The sequence below is a fragment of the Scophthalmus maximus genome, chromosome 2, assembly GCF_022379125.1.
Source record: "Scophthalmus maximus strain ysfricsl-2021 chromosome 2, ASM2237912v1, whole genome shotgun sequence".
NCBI lineage: Eukaryota > Metazoa > Chordata > Actinopteri > Pleuronectiformes > Scophthalmidae > Scophthalmus > Scophthalmus maximus.
In genome coordinates, this window is record NC_061516.1 from 2,498,093 (window position 1) to 2,517,998 (window position 19,906).

At 42.2% G+C, this 19,906-nt stretch overlaps 1 protein-coding gene across 3 annotated transcripts in view; it reads left to right on the top strand.

Annotated features, from left to right (window-relative positions):
* afap1 (actin filament associated protein 1) overlaps positions 1-19,906 on the top strand; it is a 108,837-nt gene that overhangs the window by 56,738 nt on the left and 32,193 nt on the right. For all 3 annotated transcript variants that reach the window (XM_047330497.1, XM_035626483.2, XM_047330496.1), the window contains exons 2-3: positions 3,095-3,223; positions 5,839-5,921. In XM_047330497.1, coding sequence (XP_047186453.1) covers positions 3,095-3,223; positions 5,839-5,921 — 212 coding nt within the window. The remainder of the gene's footprint in view (positions 1-3,094; positions 3,224-5,838; positions 5,922-19,906) is intronic.

A 19,906-nucleotide genomic window follows, 5' to 3' on the forward strand; every position in this document is an offset into this window, starting at 1 on the left:
GTGAGCTCCGTCTGCCAAGTTAGGAATGAAACTTAATGTATGACTAGATACTAAGAGAGTGCAAGACTTGAAATTGAGTTGAAATTAATGAATGTTTGACTCAGATATAAGATAAAAAGTAAAATGTAATTTTTCTCTCATAACTCTTTCAGGCAACACCCTTTGTTTGTGCGCTGCCTTTGACGAACATAGTTTTTCTTTGTCCACGTGTCTGGCTCCCATTTTGAACGCATGTGTGGTCGAGCAGCAGGAGTCCCGCTGGTTTTCATGGCCTTGAAATCTTGTTTAGACAGCAACTACGGCATGTTTATTATGGATTAATGTGGCCGTTATTTTTTTATGATCTACTGAATAGCTAGTTTGGTCAGTATAACTGTCTCGTTTTGTCCCGACCAACAGTCAGAAAAGTAAATGAATTTGCTGCAACATTAGACGAAGAAAAAGCACCGAAATCCTCCCCAAGGAGAGGATGGGAATGTTTGGCTTTATTGCTTGAAAATGTACGAACACATTGATCAAAATCAAAAATATCTGCCCTCTCTGTTTACGGAGTGTTTGTCTTTTCGTCAGAAAAAGTTCCACGCAACAGATAGTGAGAGCAAGCTCTATGTTTCACTTGGACTTTAGGTTGAATTAATTCATTCCTTTTTTACCTCCACATCACCTTTGGGGTTTCTCTTATCCTCAAAGACGCAGTGAGCGATCTTTAATCAAATACACGTTTTGTAAAAGTCAATTTTTCGGCTATAAAATGTTGGCTTGGATCCGGACAAAGGTGCAGATGTTTCTTTAACATTGCGAGATGGATTGTTTTAACAGATTTTTCCAGGGAGTAATTCATGGATCTTGATGGAGAAAAGATTCTGGTATATTCAGGAGACTGTTATCTATGAGTGTGTAATTTGGTGCCGTTTGATTGAATTTAAGGAGACTGTTGGGCCTTGGCTCGGGAATTTGCTCTACTAAGTAGTAGTAGTGATTTTGATATCGTCGATCATCAAATAATTGTCTCTATTACAGGTAGGGTCGGTTTCTGGTTTCAAGTTAAACCAAAAAGCCCCGGTGTTTTCAGAACCGTGGTGTCTTTTGATTCCTGTGCGCTGCACATAATTCAATTATGTTCTACGTTAACATACAACACTTACTAATGTTCCAAATGTTTTATGTGTTACTTAAAAAATAAAATACATTTTGGTCAATTGCAAAAAAAAATGTGCATTATTTTATTTTTTAATCCAAATTTACAATAGCACATTTTAGAGGTGCGCGATACCGTGATACTGTGAAACCGCAGTATTTTTGCTCAAGGTTATCAAACCGTCAAAATTTCAAACGGGCCCATGCCTAATTGCAGGAAGAGGTAAGCCTTGGGGTCAGGGTAATGTCAGCGTGACGCGGGTCAGAGCTGCAAAAGAACAAGGTGCATGTATCATCATCAGCACCACTTGCCCCCTTTTGTTCTAGTCTGCAGCTGCTCTCCAGTATGACGTCGTCACCTCCGATCTTATCAGACGTCGGCAAACAGCTTGAGTCGCCCCCTCAAAACAGGCCGGGGACGCTCGGCCCGAGAGAGGTGCCCGTTATCTGAGCACCCGTGCGTCGCTGTGCATGGCGTAGCAGCTCGCGAGTCACGCCCATGATCTCGATCTGCTGCCATCCGTAATCCCAACAAGCTCTCCGATATGAGTCTGCGAAGGTGCAGAAGCATAAACGCACACACATGCACATGCCTAAGCTTATAGCTCGGTGCTATATTTAGTTTGCGTTTCGCTTGTTTTTGTGCTGTTAGCGTCGGCCATGGCGTATTTTCCACCAGCTGCCAGAATTCTGCTGCGATCTGTCTGTCAGGTGGGCTGCCAGATCTGTCCCGGCCGAGCAGACATCGGCCCCGCCGGACGTCCACGCTGGAATGAGGAGTTCTTCGATTGGATGATTGACTGACTGACTGAGAGCCCTGTCTTTCATTTCTCTGCCTGGCTGCTCACGTACCTGTTATGTAACTGTGTATTGCTTTTGTTTCAGTGTGGAGATCTCGGGACTATCAAGTTTGTTTAACATCTTCGGGGGTGGGTGGGAATGAAAGCTGAATAGTGAAATTATCACCCAAACTGACAGACGATAGAAGACCTTTGGTAGTCGGCACCAGTTTCTCGGAAATTCCAAGATTCCTGGTGCCAAATTCAGTATCACAGCAAAGAGAAGAAAACACCAGAGGCTTCTGTACACACTCATACAAACACACACACACACACACACACACACACACACACACACACACACACACACACACACACACACACACACCGAATATAGTCAGTGTGCAAGCAGTAGTTAGAATGGTCAGAACAAGGTGGAGGACGGATATTGAAATCAGTATTATATTGACAATGGCCTGCATCTACATTAGCCCAAACAAGCTGACGTTATTCTTTAGGGCGTTGTGTGCGGAGCATCGCCGCGTCAGACGCCAGCCGTCGCAATTTGTAACATTTCAGGATGTGAACATTTTCACAACATTTTTTTCTTTTTATATGAAGTCAACAGCTGAAAGTCACAGAGTCTGAGTTATGTGTACAGATCTATATGTTTGTCTTCCTCCTTTCGTCTGGAACTCTCTGTGGCTTTTGGTTCTAGTCCCTGATGGACCTGCTCCTTTTTTCTGCCCTTTTCTTCTTCTTTTTTTGTTTTCTCTGCGGCTTCTTCTTCTTCTCCCCATTCTTCTGTTTCTTCTTCTCACTAGTCTGCTTCTTCTTCATCTGCATCTACATTTCACCTATGTTACTGTGAAGAACAAACAAGTTAAAATCATTTTCTTGTGGACTTTGTACAACCTGTATGAAAGAAAACACAAAATATGGGACTAGTTTGACTATGGACATGATAATTAGACTAGCGATGTCATAACCAAGACTTGAGATGTACTGGAGAAACATTCACTTTGTCCCTGCGTCCGACTCGCTATTGACCTCAGGTGTTTGTCCATACTGGTTTTCTACATGCTGAGTGTTTGGATAATCTGTCACGAGTTATCGGTTGGTTTTGTGAATAATATAACGGATGTAAGAAATGTCTTCCCCGTGTGTTTGTCCTGCAGCGATGGAGGAGCTGGTGTGTGAGCTCCGTCTGTTCCTGGACCTGCTGGACAGGGAGTACCTGAGTGCCGGGGTCCGGGAGAAGAAGATGCACCTCTCCAACATCCTCCACAGAGTCCTCTCTGACAAAGGTGAGATTACAAGCCACGGAGCAAATGTGTAACACTCCTCAGAGACACTTATCTGGAGCTGTCAATGACATAATCAGGTAGATGGGCAGAGAGGGGGAAGCGGTTTTGATAGATTTCATAGTTTCATAGTTAGAATTCAACATGAAGATCACGGAAAATGACTGCGTTGCAAACTATTTAGATTCCCACAGTCCAAAGACATGCAGAATGGGGTTAGGTTCATTGGAGACTCTAAATTGACCGTAGGTGTGAATGTGAGAGTGAATGGTTGTCCGTCTCTGTATGTGGCCCTGTGATAGGCTGGCGACCTGTCTAGGGTGTACCCCGCCTCTCGCCCAATGTTAGCTGGGATTGGCTCCAGCGCCCCCCGCGACCCTTAAATGGATAAAGCGGTAGACGATGAATGAATAAATGAATAAGTTAATGCCGATTACTGATAGGATGCCAATAATCAGTGTGTGGAATATGTGCGCCTCACTGTCGGGGACTCACTGTGATCATATAATACATTAAGCCGCGGCTTATTCTGACATTGTAGCGGTTCACGTGCCAACATCCAATTCAGGTTTGTGCATATTTATATACCACATACCACTGTCAAGGAACATGGTGTCTTGCAGGTTGACCACGTGCTCCTGCATTTCTTCCATCTAACAATTTCACCCACAGTATCCACAGCTCAAACTAAAGCCAGCACTGCAGTGGTATTTGAAAGTTAGAACATTAATAAGGTGTAATGCCAGTCCTTAGTCATTCTCCTTTATCAAGTATCGGACACACAACGGTCCTTAAGGAAAGAATTGCTTTAGCAATTCAGTGTAGAAAACAATAAAGGTGACATATCATGCAAAAATCACTTTTTCAGTGTTTGTGCACATAAATGTGGGTATCTGTGGTGGCTGCCCGCCCACAAACTGTGGGCAGGCAGAAGGCAAATGTCAGGCAAAAGTCCACCCTGTCGTTTTTTGGAGGCTGACTAAACCCTACAGCCTGGCTCTGAACCACTGGTTCAGATTTCTCTCCCACTCTGATGGCACAGTTGGACTCTTTTGGGGTAACCCCGCCTGCAATCCGAGACTCCCCACTATTCTGGTGAAGGTGCATTACATTTACTTCACATTTTGAAATCGGTTTACCAATCACAACAGGCTGGGCCAGCTAGTAAATCAGAGCAGACTGGGATTTATCGGGAGGCGGGGCTAGAAGAAATCCAGGCGTTTAAGACGGAGGGTGAAAAGAGGCGCTGCAGTAATGGGCAGTATGAGAACAAAGAGACCTTTTCTGAACATTAGGGCATGTAAACCCAAGTGGAAACCCAAATTAAAGGTATGGACCCATATATAAGCATAACATGTCACCTCTAATAAGATGTAATGTCATTCTCCTTCATCAAGTATTTGATCCAGGTTTCAAATTGATGTATGCTCATTTCCAACAATAACAGTCCTTTAGCTAAAATTAGCATTAGTAATTCACTGCAGCAAACATTTAAAAATAAAAATGCTGGTGCCCAGCGTCGCTGTCACTGGTTAAGACAACAAACATTCAGATAGTTCGTGGTATCGGCTGTAACGAGTAAACTTGTTGACAGGTCAAAATTAAGCTTGGCTGTTTGTGTGTCTCTGCACTCTGTAATACCACTCAATGTAATGCCACTCTGTAATACCACTTTACGGTATGAAATCAAGCGTCTACAGTTCCAAGGAATCCAAAAGTGTGAGAAACGCGAAACGGCGGCGCAGCGTGTCGGTTGCGTATTTCGCCGTCCGCCAATCCCCACTGCCTCCGCCACAGTGGTGCGCTGCGGTGCGGCCATGACGTCACGAGGATCCACGAGATCTCGCGAATTCACGTGTGATCGCGCGATATAACAGGGTGTAGTTTCTATAATGAGAATCACAAGCCAACAAGTTATTTCCATCATAAATGATTTGGTGATTTTGGACTTGAATAATCAGTATCTCCTCATCCATGGTGTCAACGGGGTGAACTGGTCGCTGAAAACCTCCGACCTGTTGACTTCAGGGCTGTCTCCGCCCATTATGACGTTTTCAAGGTGTAGTGCAGGGACATATGATCCGCCGTGAGCACGGTGTATTTTATTTTGACAGTTAAAGTATGTTTTATTTTTGTTTCTGTGCTCGACTTCCTGTCCCGCACGACCTGTTTTGCGCTGAATTGCAGCGTGTGGGAGCCGTGCGGAGTCAGTGGAAATACACACATTGACTTTAATTGACACCTATCGGCTCCGTCGCCGTTTCGCAGCCGTTCCGCAGCCAGTGGAAATCAGGGGTTAGCGTTTCGCCTGCTGCAACTGTCTGGGATTCTCCCAAATTCGACATATAATTACTATCTTTTAAGCGTACAGGCTTGATCTAGCCCTTCGGCCCCCAACAATCTGTCATGGCAAAACTTTCAAGAGTCAAATGGATAATGATGCGATGAAAAAACCTCACTGCGACACAACCTGATGGTGAAGGAAGAATTCCCGTTTATAAGTTTTGATTCTCATTATTGCAGCTACTGAAATTTCAAATAGTAACTATAACAAATATTTATGTAGCGATTAATTATAATAATCCTCATTTTTTCGGTTATTTCCTCCTCCTCCTCAGAGCCTTCGTTCAAGTCAGAGATCCACAGCGGACTGCCAGCCCCACCTCAGATGCCCCTACCTGAGATTCCTCATCCCTGGCTGGTAAGACCTCTCTCCTGACCCCAATACACCTGTCTCTCACATAAAAGAGTTAGAAGAGGCAGAGTCAACTCAGTCAACATGTAATCATTAAGAGAGCTGGACCACGGCCACACCTCGACCCCTTCATGTTCAGTTTCAATTGTCTTGATATACGCATATCAGCAGCCGACTCGTGTCACTTGGTCTCCAGTGCTGTGTCCCGTCTCCTCCTTCCTAACTGTGGCTCAGCCAGAATTCTCACAGCTCTCAGCTGAACGACATTAACTCCACTTATTGTCATCAAAAACGCGAATGCAGACTTGAGCCTTGCAGTGCAAGTCGCTTGCGGGTCAAATGGCTGTGGGTGTGATATCCTTTTTTTTAATTAATGTTTGGGGTTTTTTGCGAGACCCATTCACATGGTGTGGTGTGGAAGTGTGGAAAACATCATAGAACCCTGGCGTAAATGGTCAGTGATCAGAGTTCAATTAGGCAATGTCAATTCCAATGTAATATGGAAAATTTGGAAAGAAAGAAATAAAGAAGGGGACGAAGAAGGGTTGAGTGGCCATGGCCGATGGCGATACCGATACCTACTGTATATCAGGAGTAAAAGAAATTCCGATTCCGATATACCCCCCCAATGATGCCTAAGATGTTGTTATCAAACCCTTTTGACAAACAATCGGTCGGGCTCTGAGTTTTAGTGCTGATATTCTACCTAAGCTGAGTTTTAATCATTTTTTCATGTAAAAGAAAATCCCAAAGTTCTGAAATAAATACAAGATGCTGTACAAGAACGTATTTCATCAAAAAATTATGGTGTAAAAAAAAGGCACAATATAGGATCAGACGTCGGAGAAAAAACACACCTAACAGCTCTTTATTTGCTCTGAAGTAATATTTAATAATTCAGAGGGATGTGGAGGCCATGTGAGATGTGTTTTTACAGTCTCTTGTAAAGCAGTCGGAAGGCTCGTCTCACGACCGACACACAGTTACGACTCCAACGTCTCTATTGTAGCAAGTGTGTGTGTGTGTGTGTGTGTGTGTGTGTGTGTGTGTGTGTGTGTGTGTGTGTGTGTGTGTGTGTGTGTGTGTGTGTGTGTGTGTGTGTGTGTGTGTGTGTGTGTGTGTGTGTGTGTGTGTGTGTGTGTGTGGGTGTGTTGATGGTGTCAGAGCAGATGTATTTGATAGAAAGCAGGTGGCTGTGAAGCCCTCTCACCGTAACAATAAGCCGCAACTCCTTGTTCTACATCCTCTCATGCATACTGACACACACACACACACACACACACACACACACACACACAAACGGAGGCACAGGTCCTTACGTTGCAGTTTGTAATTAGATCCAGTGCACAGCCTCAGCTTCCTCCGATGACCCCAGGGTGTGTGTATGTCTGGAAACGACAGCCCAGGTTTTTCCCGGAAAACTAGATGAGTCCCTACTTTTTTGTCATCTTTCTCTGCTCCTGTCATTTTTAATCACTGTTTACATTCTACATTCACGTAGCAATGTGTGAATAGCAGGAGCTGTCAGCTGCATCTCACAGGTCTTCACCAAGTGAATGGCACTAACTTAAATATCTGTCAGAACACTTAAAAATTTCTGAAACGGAATATACGTTCAGTTTATTAATCTTGATTAAAATTACAAATCAAAAAAGAAATGTTTTACGATATTTTATTCAGGAAAATGTCGTAAATTCAGAAGACACTTCTGGTCTTGATGTTGTAATTTTAATACTGTTTCAGCAACAGGAAACTCTCGCGTCTACACGTTTCTGTTTAAAAGAAACGTTTCGAAGACATCTCACTTAACAAGTTCACAACAACATTACATTTAACACTGGCTGTTAATTTTTTGCAAACAGATATTTATAGTGAGTCTATCTGCCAAGACAAATGGGACACGGCATCATCACAGAAGAAAAAAGTGAAGGGTAGAAATTTGGGCCAACACACTTGGGCCAACAATTATAACACTAAAAATGTAGCCCATATGTGTATATATATATATGTATGTGTATATATATATATATATATATATGTATATATATATATATATATATATATATATATATGTATGTATGTGTATATATATATATATATATTATTTTTTTACTGTAAAAGTAACATCCAGTTTGTGCAGAATAACAGCAGTAAACTACAGTTCTCATAAATATACTTGGATGGAAACCCTACATCTACTATCTTTTATTTTCTTCCAACTCTCTGTCTCTCTCTTGCTGTCTCTCTGCTCTGAAATTACCATTCATCACATTTCCACACTGACCTCTGGATAAGCTGTCCAGACGGAGAGAGAAAAAAAAGCAGCTCTGCTCACTCTTTCCACTCTCCATTCTTTTAAGATGTATAAATTTCAGCCTGCGGGGGGAAAAAAGATAGATGGGTGAAAGGAAGAGAGAGAGGGGGGGGGGGTAAACAAGCTGAAGAATGGAGATCTAATGCAGATGGAAAGCTCCAACCCTGTGTAGTCATGTTTTAATGTATAGAATATTTTATAAAGCGTCAGTTCTTAGTTATATGTGGGTGAATACGTGCGACAAATAGAGAAAGAGGGAGAGAGATCTGGTGGAAGAAAATGGGGGGCGTGGCGGAGGGAGAGACGGCCTTGGCCATGGTCTGTCAGTGACCCGTCAGGGCTCAGTGCCGAGCCAAACCAGCGCTCTCTGCAAGACTGAGAGCCTGCGGCTTCAGGAGATACATCAGTCAAGCCCCGAAGCCTGTGGCAGCCATTTTGATTACTCACTGTTATATAAGGAATAATTGGTTTAGAGTCCTCGGTGGATTTACAATGCATCAGTAAATGTTTAGCCAAGGGACAGTGTTACTGTAACCGATAAATTACTCAAAAGAGAGAATGGCGGTTGTCGTTTGCACAGTTTTCTGCTTGTGTGTCCGACAACAAAGGGGGGAAGCAGTCGAACTGGACAGACCTCCGTGATGTGTTTACTCAGTTCGGCGTTGTTCTGCAGTTTGTTGCACACACCCTGTACCGCAATAGAATAGCTGGATATGAACCAATGACTGTATATATTATCATGGAGGACGTGTCTCCACTTCCTCCTACTGTACCAAAATATCCAGCACATCCAGTTGTCCCGGTGAAGTCATTCGGAGCCGGGGCAATAGTGATTGCGGAGTGGAACAGAAGTATCGAGGTCCCGCCAGTACACATGCTCAACCAAACGCGAGTAAGCCTCAGCTGTCAATCATATTCTACCCCGTTTTTACAGCATCACACAACAAATTCAAACCAAACTCATTAGAAACATGAGCACTTGCACATACATCACTGTGATAAGAACAACCTATCAGTAGAAAAGCCTTCTTTGGAAAAAAAATGTATTTGACGTATACCTTGACTTTTTAGTTTGGCCCATGTCCCATCTATAACATCATGACTGCAGCCAGCCCCCGTGGGGGCAATCCAGATGTTTGGCTCCACTTTTTGGGGAGTTGCAATGTCGTCCATCTTTATGTACAGTCTATGATTTGAACACGGATGAACTGCGCTATCTTTATTTAACTTCACGCTCGTACAACAGTGTGTAACATATAGTTGTTCAAGTGATATCCAATGTGTTTCTAAATATTGGTTGGTGTGAAATCACTTTATGAAAGTACATTTTGTGGTTAGTCGATAAATGATCAACTAGCAAAAAATATGAGCAGTTAATGATGGAATTTATCCATAGTACCTTTGCCTGCGTTCATTAGTCTTTTCGCGGCTCCAGACCAAGTGTTTTTTTCTGAAAATTTTAGGGGCACACGCAGAAATTTCAGGAGTACACCTTAAATTAGCCTGCAACGCAATTATCCACATTTTCGCCCATTTTAACTGTATTACTGAAAACTGCTTTGGTAATGAAAAGACACCTTACAGAAATTGCAGTGAGCTGTTTCATTTTTAATTTAATTGAATGAGGTAAGAGGGTCAACAGTTAATATTGCCATTTTTGAGTGAGACATTAGCAGGGATTAAAGCCCCCCCCCCCCCCCCCCCCCCCCAAAAAAAAAGAATCTGACTGGAGTCATTTTCCCCATCTGCCCTTTTAGAGGCCACTTTTTTCCGCTTCCCATAGGTCAGTGGTTGTCAACCTTTTTTGAGACATTGCCCCCCTATTCATTATTCAGGTCCCTTGTGCCCCCCACCCCCCATCAAATAAGATAGGCTAATTTTCCTGAATATTAATGATTAGGCCCTATTATTAACATTATTATTGTTATGATTGTTGGTATTAGGCTTATTATTGTTGTTACTATTGTTCAGACCTTTAATTCGTTGTGCACAGAACTATTGCTCAGCAATGAGAGGAAGGACTGTCAAACTGATGATTGAAACCAGTATGAATATTATTTGAATTACAATGCTGAATAACAGAGAAATGCGGGAAAACTTTTATTTAGCCTCCAGCAAGGTGACATAAACAAGCGCACCCAGCGAGAAGAGATGATGAAGAATGAATGAAGTTAGCTGACAGAGAGCAGTGGACTTCACATGACAATTGGGCTGATGGATTTGGGGAAAATATCTAATTTTGATTTTTTTTTTCTGACAAGTATTAGGATTGTGATTTGATTTGCGATCATAATTATGCGCGAGCCCACACACACACACGCACACACACACACACACACACCGTACACTCGTCATTTAGTTAAAAGGTTTTCCGTTAATCAACTGATCAACTGACAAACGTATTGTTTTAGCACTATTATGATTATTTTGAAAATGAAGTAAAGAGTGGCCAGGCATTTCTCCTGGTGTTTCATACACAAAGGCCCTCCTGACATGTTCATGGGTGTACAGTTGTGTGCGTATGTGTGCGTGAGTATAAATCAACTGGTCAGCTGGTTGATTTTCTCAGACGTGCATACTGTACACACTCGGAGTGAAACAGGATCTTTTCATTTCAGTTTGATCCTTACCACACCCCTCACCTCATAAATCCCCTCAGTGATCCAAGAAAGGGGATCTCTGCAGCATTTTACAACATGCTACATGCCACGCGTGAACACATACACATGCATTTAAACCACACGCCCCCCCCGAGGTCTGGCTCTGATTAGCTCGTAATGACCATTAAATGTGACAAATCCAACTGAAGTCTTGAAAGAGTGCAATAATCTCTCTCTTTCGCTTTCTGTCTCTTTTCATATCCAAGATTTATGCTATAGTCATATTGCTCTTTTATCTTTGGCATGAAATAACTTTCCTGTCATCAACAAGCTTACTGCCGCAGCCATATGAAAGGTTTCCATCCAGCTGTCAAGTAGTTTGAACAAAAGCTAAAATGTAAAGAATTTAAAATGAAATTTAATTTATGTAAATTTCCATTAAGCTGCATTGAGAGAAAAACGATCAACTTCCAGATGGAGACTGCAGCCGCGTCACTGAAAACATTAAAACAGCAAGCGTCTTGGAAGAATTTAATAGTCGTTGGAATTTTGTTACGAAATCTTGTCTACAGTGTTGATATGTCATGCTGTCACAAAATTAAAATGAAAGAGTTGAACGTGGTTATATGTTTTTACAGTAAATGTACCAGCTTATGGAGAAAGTGACATGTCATACAACCATTTGAAACTGCGGTGCCTTTGGTGCACTACAGAATCTTGAACTCAACTTTGTGCAAGACCATGCTTATTCAGGACGAGTCTTAACAAAGTTAAACTCAGTGTTGGATATACCTGGAAACAGTCCCTCGACATGTCTGATAGGTCATGCCCTGTCAACCGGCAAGGATGGTAAATCTATTTTCTGAACACATTTTAGAGGACGCTGGGACTAGAAAATGTCTGAGTTTTTTTTACTAATTGCGTTGGCCCTAATGCTTGAAAGGAACAGCTGTATTCCGGTCAGTATTTCAATCACATCATCAGTTGCATCCTTAGGGCTGTGGCGAAGGCTCCGCGGCGGCTCGGCTTGAGCAGAATGTGGACCAGTCCTCTTGTTGAGACACAAATGATTTCCATCTGTGTTGATGTTGGAGAGCGGTGCCACCCCCTCCTTCACCTCCTCTCCTGGCCCTTCCTCCTTTCCTCCCTCATCTTCCCCCTGAACAGACCTTCCCTCGCCCTTCAAGTTAACTGTCTGACACAGACTTTCTCAACCACTGGGCTGCGGCCCATGTGTGTTTTCAGCTTGAATTCCCCTTTAAAAAAAAAAATATATATATATATTGATTAATCTAATAGTCTGATGGCAATTGGATGCTTAAATTACATAAAGATTATAAACAATTACTAGATAATGAATTATTAATTCTAAGTCCTCCTGGAGCGGCCGCGGCTTCGACTCCCACCCCGGCCCTTTGCTGCGTGTCTTCCCCCACTCTCTCCCCCCCTTTCATGCTTAATACTGTCCTGTCAAATAAAGGGCTTGAAAAAATGCGCCAACAAATATCTTAAAAAATAAACAAAAATAATCCCTCACCGAGCCACGTCAACAATTTGCGACACTCGGTTTGTTGACAATTGGCGTAAGCTGCGGTAGGTTGTGGTGTGGCGAAGGATGGAAAAGTTCCTGAAGGGAAAAAACGACCATTACTATTTCACCTGAAACATGTAAATGTGTGCGCAGACACATCGGGACTTCATTAAATATGTTTTTTTTCAATGGAGGTGACAGCGCAGAGCCCAAAGCCCAATGTGTGGGGTGTGGCTTTGACGCTCTCAAATGAGGCGTAGAATAGCGAAGATTAGCCCAAATAATTCGGGATCTTCTTTTAATGGGCCCTGTCCCGTTGCAGGTATGAATATGTGGGCCTTGAAGTAGAAAAGGTTGCGAACCCCCGGTCTCGTTTGCTCTCCTTCGTTTGCACTCAGAGCTCAAACGCGTCAGGAAATGTGTGCATGTGATGGACATGCTGTATGCACACAAGCCGGTTTTCGTTATCATTTGCAGTCAGGGTCCCATTTGGAATAATTTCCTCCCCTTCTCATTTTTAATCAGACAACCCTGTTTCTTCAACCACTTTTCAACCACTTTCAAAGATAAATATGCGTCTCAGCCCGAGCTTTGTGTACAGTGAATAGTATACACACATGTCTCAATGCACTCTTATGTATTGTTGGGTTAGGTATCACTGGTGGTTGGGAAGGATCTTGGTTGTTTGAACCCACCATCTTCTCAAAACATTTCTTACCCACTGCGAGTCATTGCAGTGTTGGTGGCCGTAGACCAGCAGCTTTGTATCTGGAATAAATGTAGGCCTTGCTGTATTTTGCCAAACCAAATCTTTTCTAGCCTAAGGGGGAAACACATTGTAGCAAGTACTGTGAATGTGTCACAGTGCTGTGTCAAGCTATGGATTGCATGCGCCGCAAGAGTTGGCTCGCTATCACACAGTTTTCAGTTGAACCAGTCCTGCTCTAAAATGATTTGCCTTCGGGAGTTTGTCGCATTGGCATGGTTTGCTCTTTATTTGGCGCTGATGAATCTTTTTTCAGATTAGACTCAATTCCTCAGTGGGGTTCCCCTACTTGGCGGTTTGGTCAACCACAGCAAAGCATTCAGTGACATCAGCACTATTGTGTCACTGACTTGAGACAGGAAATGAGGCGGTTAAACAGATCATATTGAAAGGCGTCACACTTTGTCACTAAGGTAACCAAATAAGAGGCAAATTGGAGATTGATTAAGTCTCAACTACAGTGAGCAGTGGGTCTTAACTAAGTGACACAAGCCCACAGCACAGTTAATCCTGAGGCCCAGAACCGTTTCAGCGTACTTATTCTGACACTCTTTGGAAAAAGTCCCCGCTGAGAAAACTGGAGCACGGATTGGAAAACCTATTTCACATCTTTTTTTTCCCCTCAGTGAAGGCCTTTCGAGGCCGTTTTACAATGCCAGTTTTTTCCCCCCTGACATATGAAGTGATCGAAGTGACTTAATAACACACTGAGGGAAAATTTAAGCTATTTCTGTAGTCTGGTAAAGAACTAATAAAGTTTACTGTTCAACGAAATAAAATCTTGGGGTGGTTGATGGACAAGTGAATGGACTTTTTTGGTGACAGATTGACATCTATTTGCCTGCCATCTTCCATTCAGTCATTTTTTTTTTTTCAAGATGGTGATGTAATTAGATTACTTAAAGATTCTTAAATGAGTACCAAAGACCAGACGTAACATGCAAAGTTAATTTAAAGAACAGTAAACACAAGAAAGATGGACTTGATAGTAATGGCAAAAACTTTCTTCAACTCTATGTCCTGCACCGGTGAGAAAATGATATCTCGAGTTACAATATCTCCTACCGCCAGATGGCTTTCTCGGATGAAAATTGCCAATGATCATTCCACCGACAGACTGCATAACAAACTGACGTGCAGGGAGATTCGAATCACAGAATCTGGATTTACCACTCACTGCTTGTACCCAAAGCCGGAAAATCCTAATATTGTTTAAAAGGGGACAGGCCCGGTTAGAGCTGAGGAGGAAGAAAACAAGCAGTACTTATCTTGGTTGAGTGGGGTTGCTCAAGCAACATGTCAAGGAAAGCAAAAATGCCCCCCACCATACTTCTGGTGAAGCCTTGATAGCCTTAAAGACTTCGAACTAACAGTAAAATAAATAGCTCTGTTTAGAGCAACGTTGGTGGTTTCTATCTCATCTCAATGCAGCCTGTAATGCAGAACAATCCCATTTTCCAACTTGCCAGTTTGGCTGTAAAATGTGGGCATGCTGTACTGGCACAGGTTACTGTAAATGTGCGTATTGGTGGGAAATAATTTAGCAAAGTCAGACTTTCAGCTTAAACGACAGATTTCAGTCATGGAAAACGTTTGACCTATTATGTGGGTATCCTGTCTGAGCCAAAGGCAGCATTGAATACAGTGAACTGAAATCATTCAGGTTATACGGTACTATTTTGTGTCTGAGCTGCTCGCTAGGTCAACATAACTTATCACAAATATAGGTATTGGCGTAAATGTCAATTTTGCAGTGGAGAAATGTTGAAGTTACTGCGGCATGTTTGAGGTAATTCGGAAACAGTTTTGCAGTTACGTAGTTTGTCCACCGGAGGGCAGTAATAATTGTATTTCCTCTGCAGAGGAGGTTTTCGCACCGTCCATTTGTTGATTATGTTGTTGTAGCAGGATTTCACAATAACTACCCAATGGATTTTCACAAAACTTGCTGGAAGGATGGGACATGGGCCAACACAAAGCCCTTTTCATTTTGGGCCTGGATTTGGATAAAAGAGTGGATCCAGGAATTCTTCATCATTTTCTTTAACATTGCAAGACAGATTTCCAAAAGAATAATGCATGGATCTTGGTGAGAAAAAGCAACCCTCACACTTATTTTGGGGACTGATATATGAGCCTGTACTATTGGGAGCAACTTCATTGAATTTAAGGGGATTGCTGGATTGAGTGCTGTCCTAGTTTTTTAAGTGTTAAATGTCACTCAGGATATATCTTGGTCACAGCTCTTTAATTAAAATCCATTGTTTATTCTTTTAGTAATCGCAAAGAACAAACACTCCGATATGACGAAAAAATTTCCATTCAACTGTGCTGTAGAATGGCGTAGTCTGTTTCCACTGAATTCTTCAAGTGTTCTACAACACACTGGTTCATGGACCTACTTTATAGCACACGGAAAACAGGGCCGGCCCACGTTTCTTTTCCAAAGCTGTGGCCCACCAGCTCCTACCAACTCTGACCCACATTTCCACCTCTTTGTGAGGTGAGAGAAATGCAGGAAACACCCAACCCAATCTCACTCACCAGTTGTTTTTCCAGCTCTGCAGTCTGGTGCGTCCGCCGGTAACAGCCCGCTGCTGAATGCACCTGTCCCGCAAAATATACACTCAACTCGCCAGCCTGAGACAGGAAGGTGGGAAAGTGATGAAAAGGAAGTGAAGAGTGGAGTTTAAAATGGGAGCTGTGAGAAAGGTTTTGTTTTGTCGGAGGTAACACTAGCATGGGTGGTTCATGAATAAACACAGAAGTGGAACACTCAGATATGTATCGCAGAGGTTGGCAGGTCTTGAGCTTGGCTGAGGCCTTGAGTCCTGCAGAAAGGGGATTTTTAGAGAGATTTAGTATCACAGTCTACTTCGTCTTTTGTTTTCTTATTTCCCCTCATACGAGCATTCCGTGGTTTAATGCACACCAGCATGTACGGGTGTGATGTGTTAAAGAGGGCTGTTATGTAAAGAGTGTGCGTTGACTAATCAGCTGACATCCGCATTGATTTCCTCTCTGACACAATGAGGCTTTCAGTAATGCTTCTGGAGAGCTGCCACTGTTGCAGCCACATTAATGAATACTGTGGTTTGTATCACAATATTCCAACTGATTATCCATATTTATACAGACAGAGTAATCTGACACTGCTAAATGCCACTTTACATGAATGGGCAGTGTGAGGTTATTGGTTTTTGGGCATTAGATCCTCATCATAGTATTTACATTTACAAATACTGTGTATTTGACAATAAACAAAATAGCTAGAACATACAATCTTTTAGATATTGGTCCAAATATATAAATATACCGTAATCATAAAACACCTGTTTTTGAATAAAGACGTCTTTAAGGAAAAAATCGAGAGAAAAACATTGTTGTCAGATGAAATCATATTTAAATCTAATTTTGTTGTTTAAGTGTGTTTGGATTCAATCAATAACTTCAAAATGGCAACCAAACAAGTGAACCTGAAGTTAAAGACATTCATAACTCGTCATAACTCGTGATACTTTTGGGCTTATCTCTTATCCAAAGGAAACATGAAATTGGAGCAAAAATTTCCCATTTGTGTATAGCTGGTACAGGTTTGTTCTTGAGTGCACCTTCTACTAATCCCATTGATTTATATGGTCACATACTCAAATACACAGTCTACATTTTTGGGTTTATCACGGGCGTAAACATTAACGATAGCTCCGCACTGGCGACATCAGTGGCTGGATACATTTCAGTTTTGGCTTGTCCGTCTGTTTGTCCCATTTTGTGAATGTGATATCTGAGGAACTCCTTGAGGGAATTTTTTTCAAATTAGGCACAAACATCCATTTGGGCTCAAGGATAAACGTATTAGGTATTGGTGGTCAAAGGTCACTGTGACCTCACAAACGGCGCATTCTTGTGAATGCAATATATCAGGAAGTTCCTGAGAGAATTTCATTATATCTGGCACAAATGTACAGTTGGATGGATTGAACCATAAACTGATTAGATTTTGGATTCAGATGTCAAAATTCAAGGTCACCGGAACCTCATTACTAAATAATTCATACACTAATGATAAAACACTTTGATTTAATTCTGTCTGTCTTCACCACAGTATACAGTATTACATGAGTCTGGACAGACGTGGATGTAAACTGCAACTTGGCTGGCTGGCGGAGGCGCACAGCTGGGGGGCAGTAATTCTAGTTACATGAGCCTTCAGTTGACATCTGTTGGTCAAATTGGGGCGAACTAGACACACTGGGCTGTAGCGTGGCATTTAGAAAATTGCAAGCTGAGTAACAAGAAGGCTACAAACAACCCACACTTCACTCACTGAATACGTACTGTCACTGTCAGATATTGTAGACACATTGTTTTTCAGCAGAGTTTCAGTACACAAACTGTATTGTCATATGCCATTTCTCTGTCTTTTAGAAGACAGAGAAGCTAGTTGGCTCAGGGTTATTCTGGGACAAAGCCAGGACAACCCAGAGGCTGATGGGTAGCGCCACAGCCTTCTGCTCTTTGTGCTTTCATCTTCTCCTGCAATCTGGCTTCAATTTATAACTTATTGCTTTAGCTTGACCTCATGCTTAAGCTTCAAAGAATGTATGGGGGGAAGGTGTGTGTATGTGTGTGTGTGTGTGTGTGTGCGCGCATGCGTGCATGTGTGTCTTGCTTGGATATCTGTCTGCATTTTGTCCCATCTGACCTCTCTGTGCCTTCCTGTACTGCAGCAGGTTTTAAAGGTTTGACAAGGATAACACTGTTGGATATTGTTTGAAAAGAGACGAGACTGAAAACGCGAGCTCGAATACGGGTGCCCCCCTCCCCCCCACCACCTCCCTCCCTCAAATAACTACCATCCATGTGACCTTGAGCAAGGCACTTAACCTCCTATTGTACAAGTTGAGAAATGACCAGAGGCCAACAGTAGAAGACTGCGGTTGCCCTGTGCTACCAGATGTGAAAGTGTGTAACTGTGAAGCAGGGTGGTGCTGGAGAAGAGCATAGGCCTCAGCAAAAACTCTCCTGGATAAATAAAGCTTTAAGAAAACCTTACTAAAACTTTCCACCCCTAATCCTTACCTTGGAGGAACTGAAGGTGTGATCAATATTTATTAGGTTTTCAGCTAGTTGTCCTTCAAAAAGAAGTAGATGGCATATCTAGCCTACAGTCTGAACAAAGCAACAGCTCACCTGAATATACAGTGCATTTCGTCAAGGGTACAGTTTTTTCCCAAAGCATTGAACATGTGCTTTTGTGCTCCTGTAGAAATGTAAGCGTGTTGACCAAAGATACTGGTAGAGACTTACATTATGGCAATCAGTTTTGATTAACTGAAATTCTGATTTTGATTTCAACGTTCTGCCAGTTTGGTATGGTGGATGGCTCTTAAAACTCCAATACCCATGACCCTCTGCTGTTGTTGCTGTGGAGAGGATACCAATCAGAGGCTCAATTCAGAGCTTTAGCAAAGTCAGAACTCCTTGCTGTAGAAGAAGGAACAAAATATGTCCATAGTTGACAAATTCTTCCCAAACTTGACCCAGAATCTGAAGTGAACTGATTACCGATCTTATCAAAGCACCAGATGCAACATGATCACCCTTTGTATTCATGCTTCAACCATTCAAGCTGCCGCAGTTCTCCAGCTATCTGTCGCCTTTCAACGTCTGTAAATTAAATGTTTTTTTTCCCAGACCTTTGAATTCCCAAAATAACTTCTCTGACTTTAAAGTAAAATGGATTCCAAAAAGATCCTTGACAATTGGCAACAACTGGAACCATACATGTGCTTATATACCGGGTTATTTGCCAAGAATCATGGGAAATGCAGTTTTCCCTATCCCAAACCTTTCCCAAGGGAGTGGCTTTCCTTTGTCCGCTCCGTTTATCCATTCCAGCTTCCCACTGGCACTGGGGCAGAAACATTTATTCAACTCCAGTCCTCCTACGCAGGGCAAAAATGGATACTTAGCATAAATGTTTGGACGTGAGTTTCAGGCCAGGGCCAGAGCAGCAGACAATCCTCCCACTCCTAAGTATCCAAACCAAGGTCAGGATTTCTTCACCGCTACCTAATTACACATTTTGACTGTGGAATTCTGACATTCTGATCTGCATCCATGAACATGACCTGTATGTGATGCTCCGCTTATGGTTCCTACATTAGAGAATCGTATTCTTGTCAGGAAGAAACTGCATCTAGTCCAAGATGGGACATGAAAACTCCTTTGAAACTTTCTTGAAATGTAATGTAAGTGGGTGTAAGGTTCCATAAAGTATGAACATAATTTGGATGAGTCACTATCGGAAATGTTTCTGCTGTTGTTTTGTTTTTTTTCATTTTATTGCACTTTTTATTCTAGGGGACGTTTTCCTTTAGTTTTCCTTAATAACTTTCACAAGAACATTTCTCAAGGAAACAGATTGTACTAAAAGTGTTCCATGTCAGCATGTAATAAAGTGAAAAGGTAACGAGGAACAATTTGTCCTTGTTACCGTCCATCTATCTATTCAATTAATTTTGCCAAGCAGAAATCACGGTACAGTCCTATCTTTTCTGAAGATATCACATTTTCAACAGAAGTCTTGACATCATGGTTTGGTCACATGACCTGCATCTTTCAGAGTAAACTTGTTCAAATCATTGGCTTTGGTATTGTTGTCATAACCCCTGATGGATCGTCAAGAGATAAAGCCCTGAGCATCTTTATCAACATCTTGTACCCTGTCAGAGGCCTCAAGATTATTCAGCCCCAATCCTAACCCTTAAAAGGATA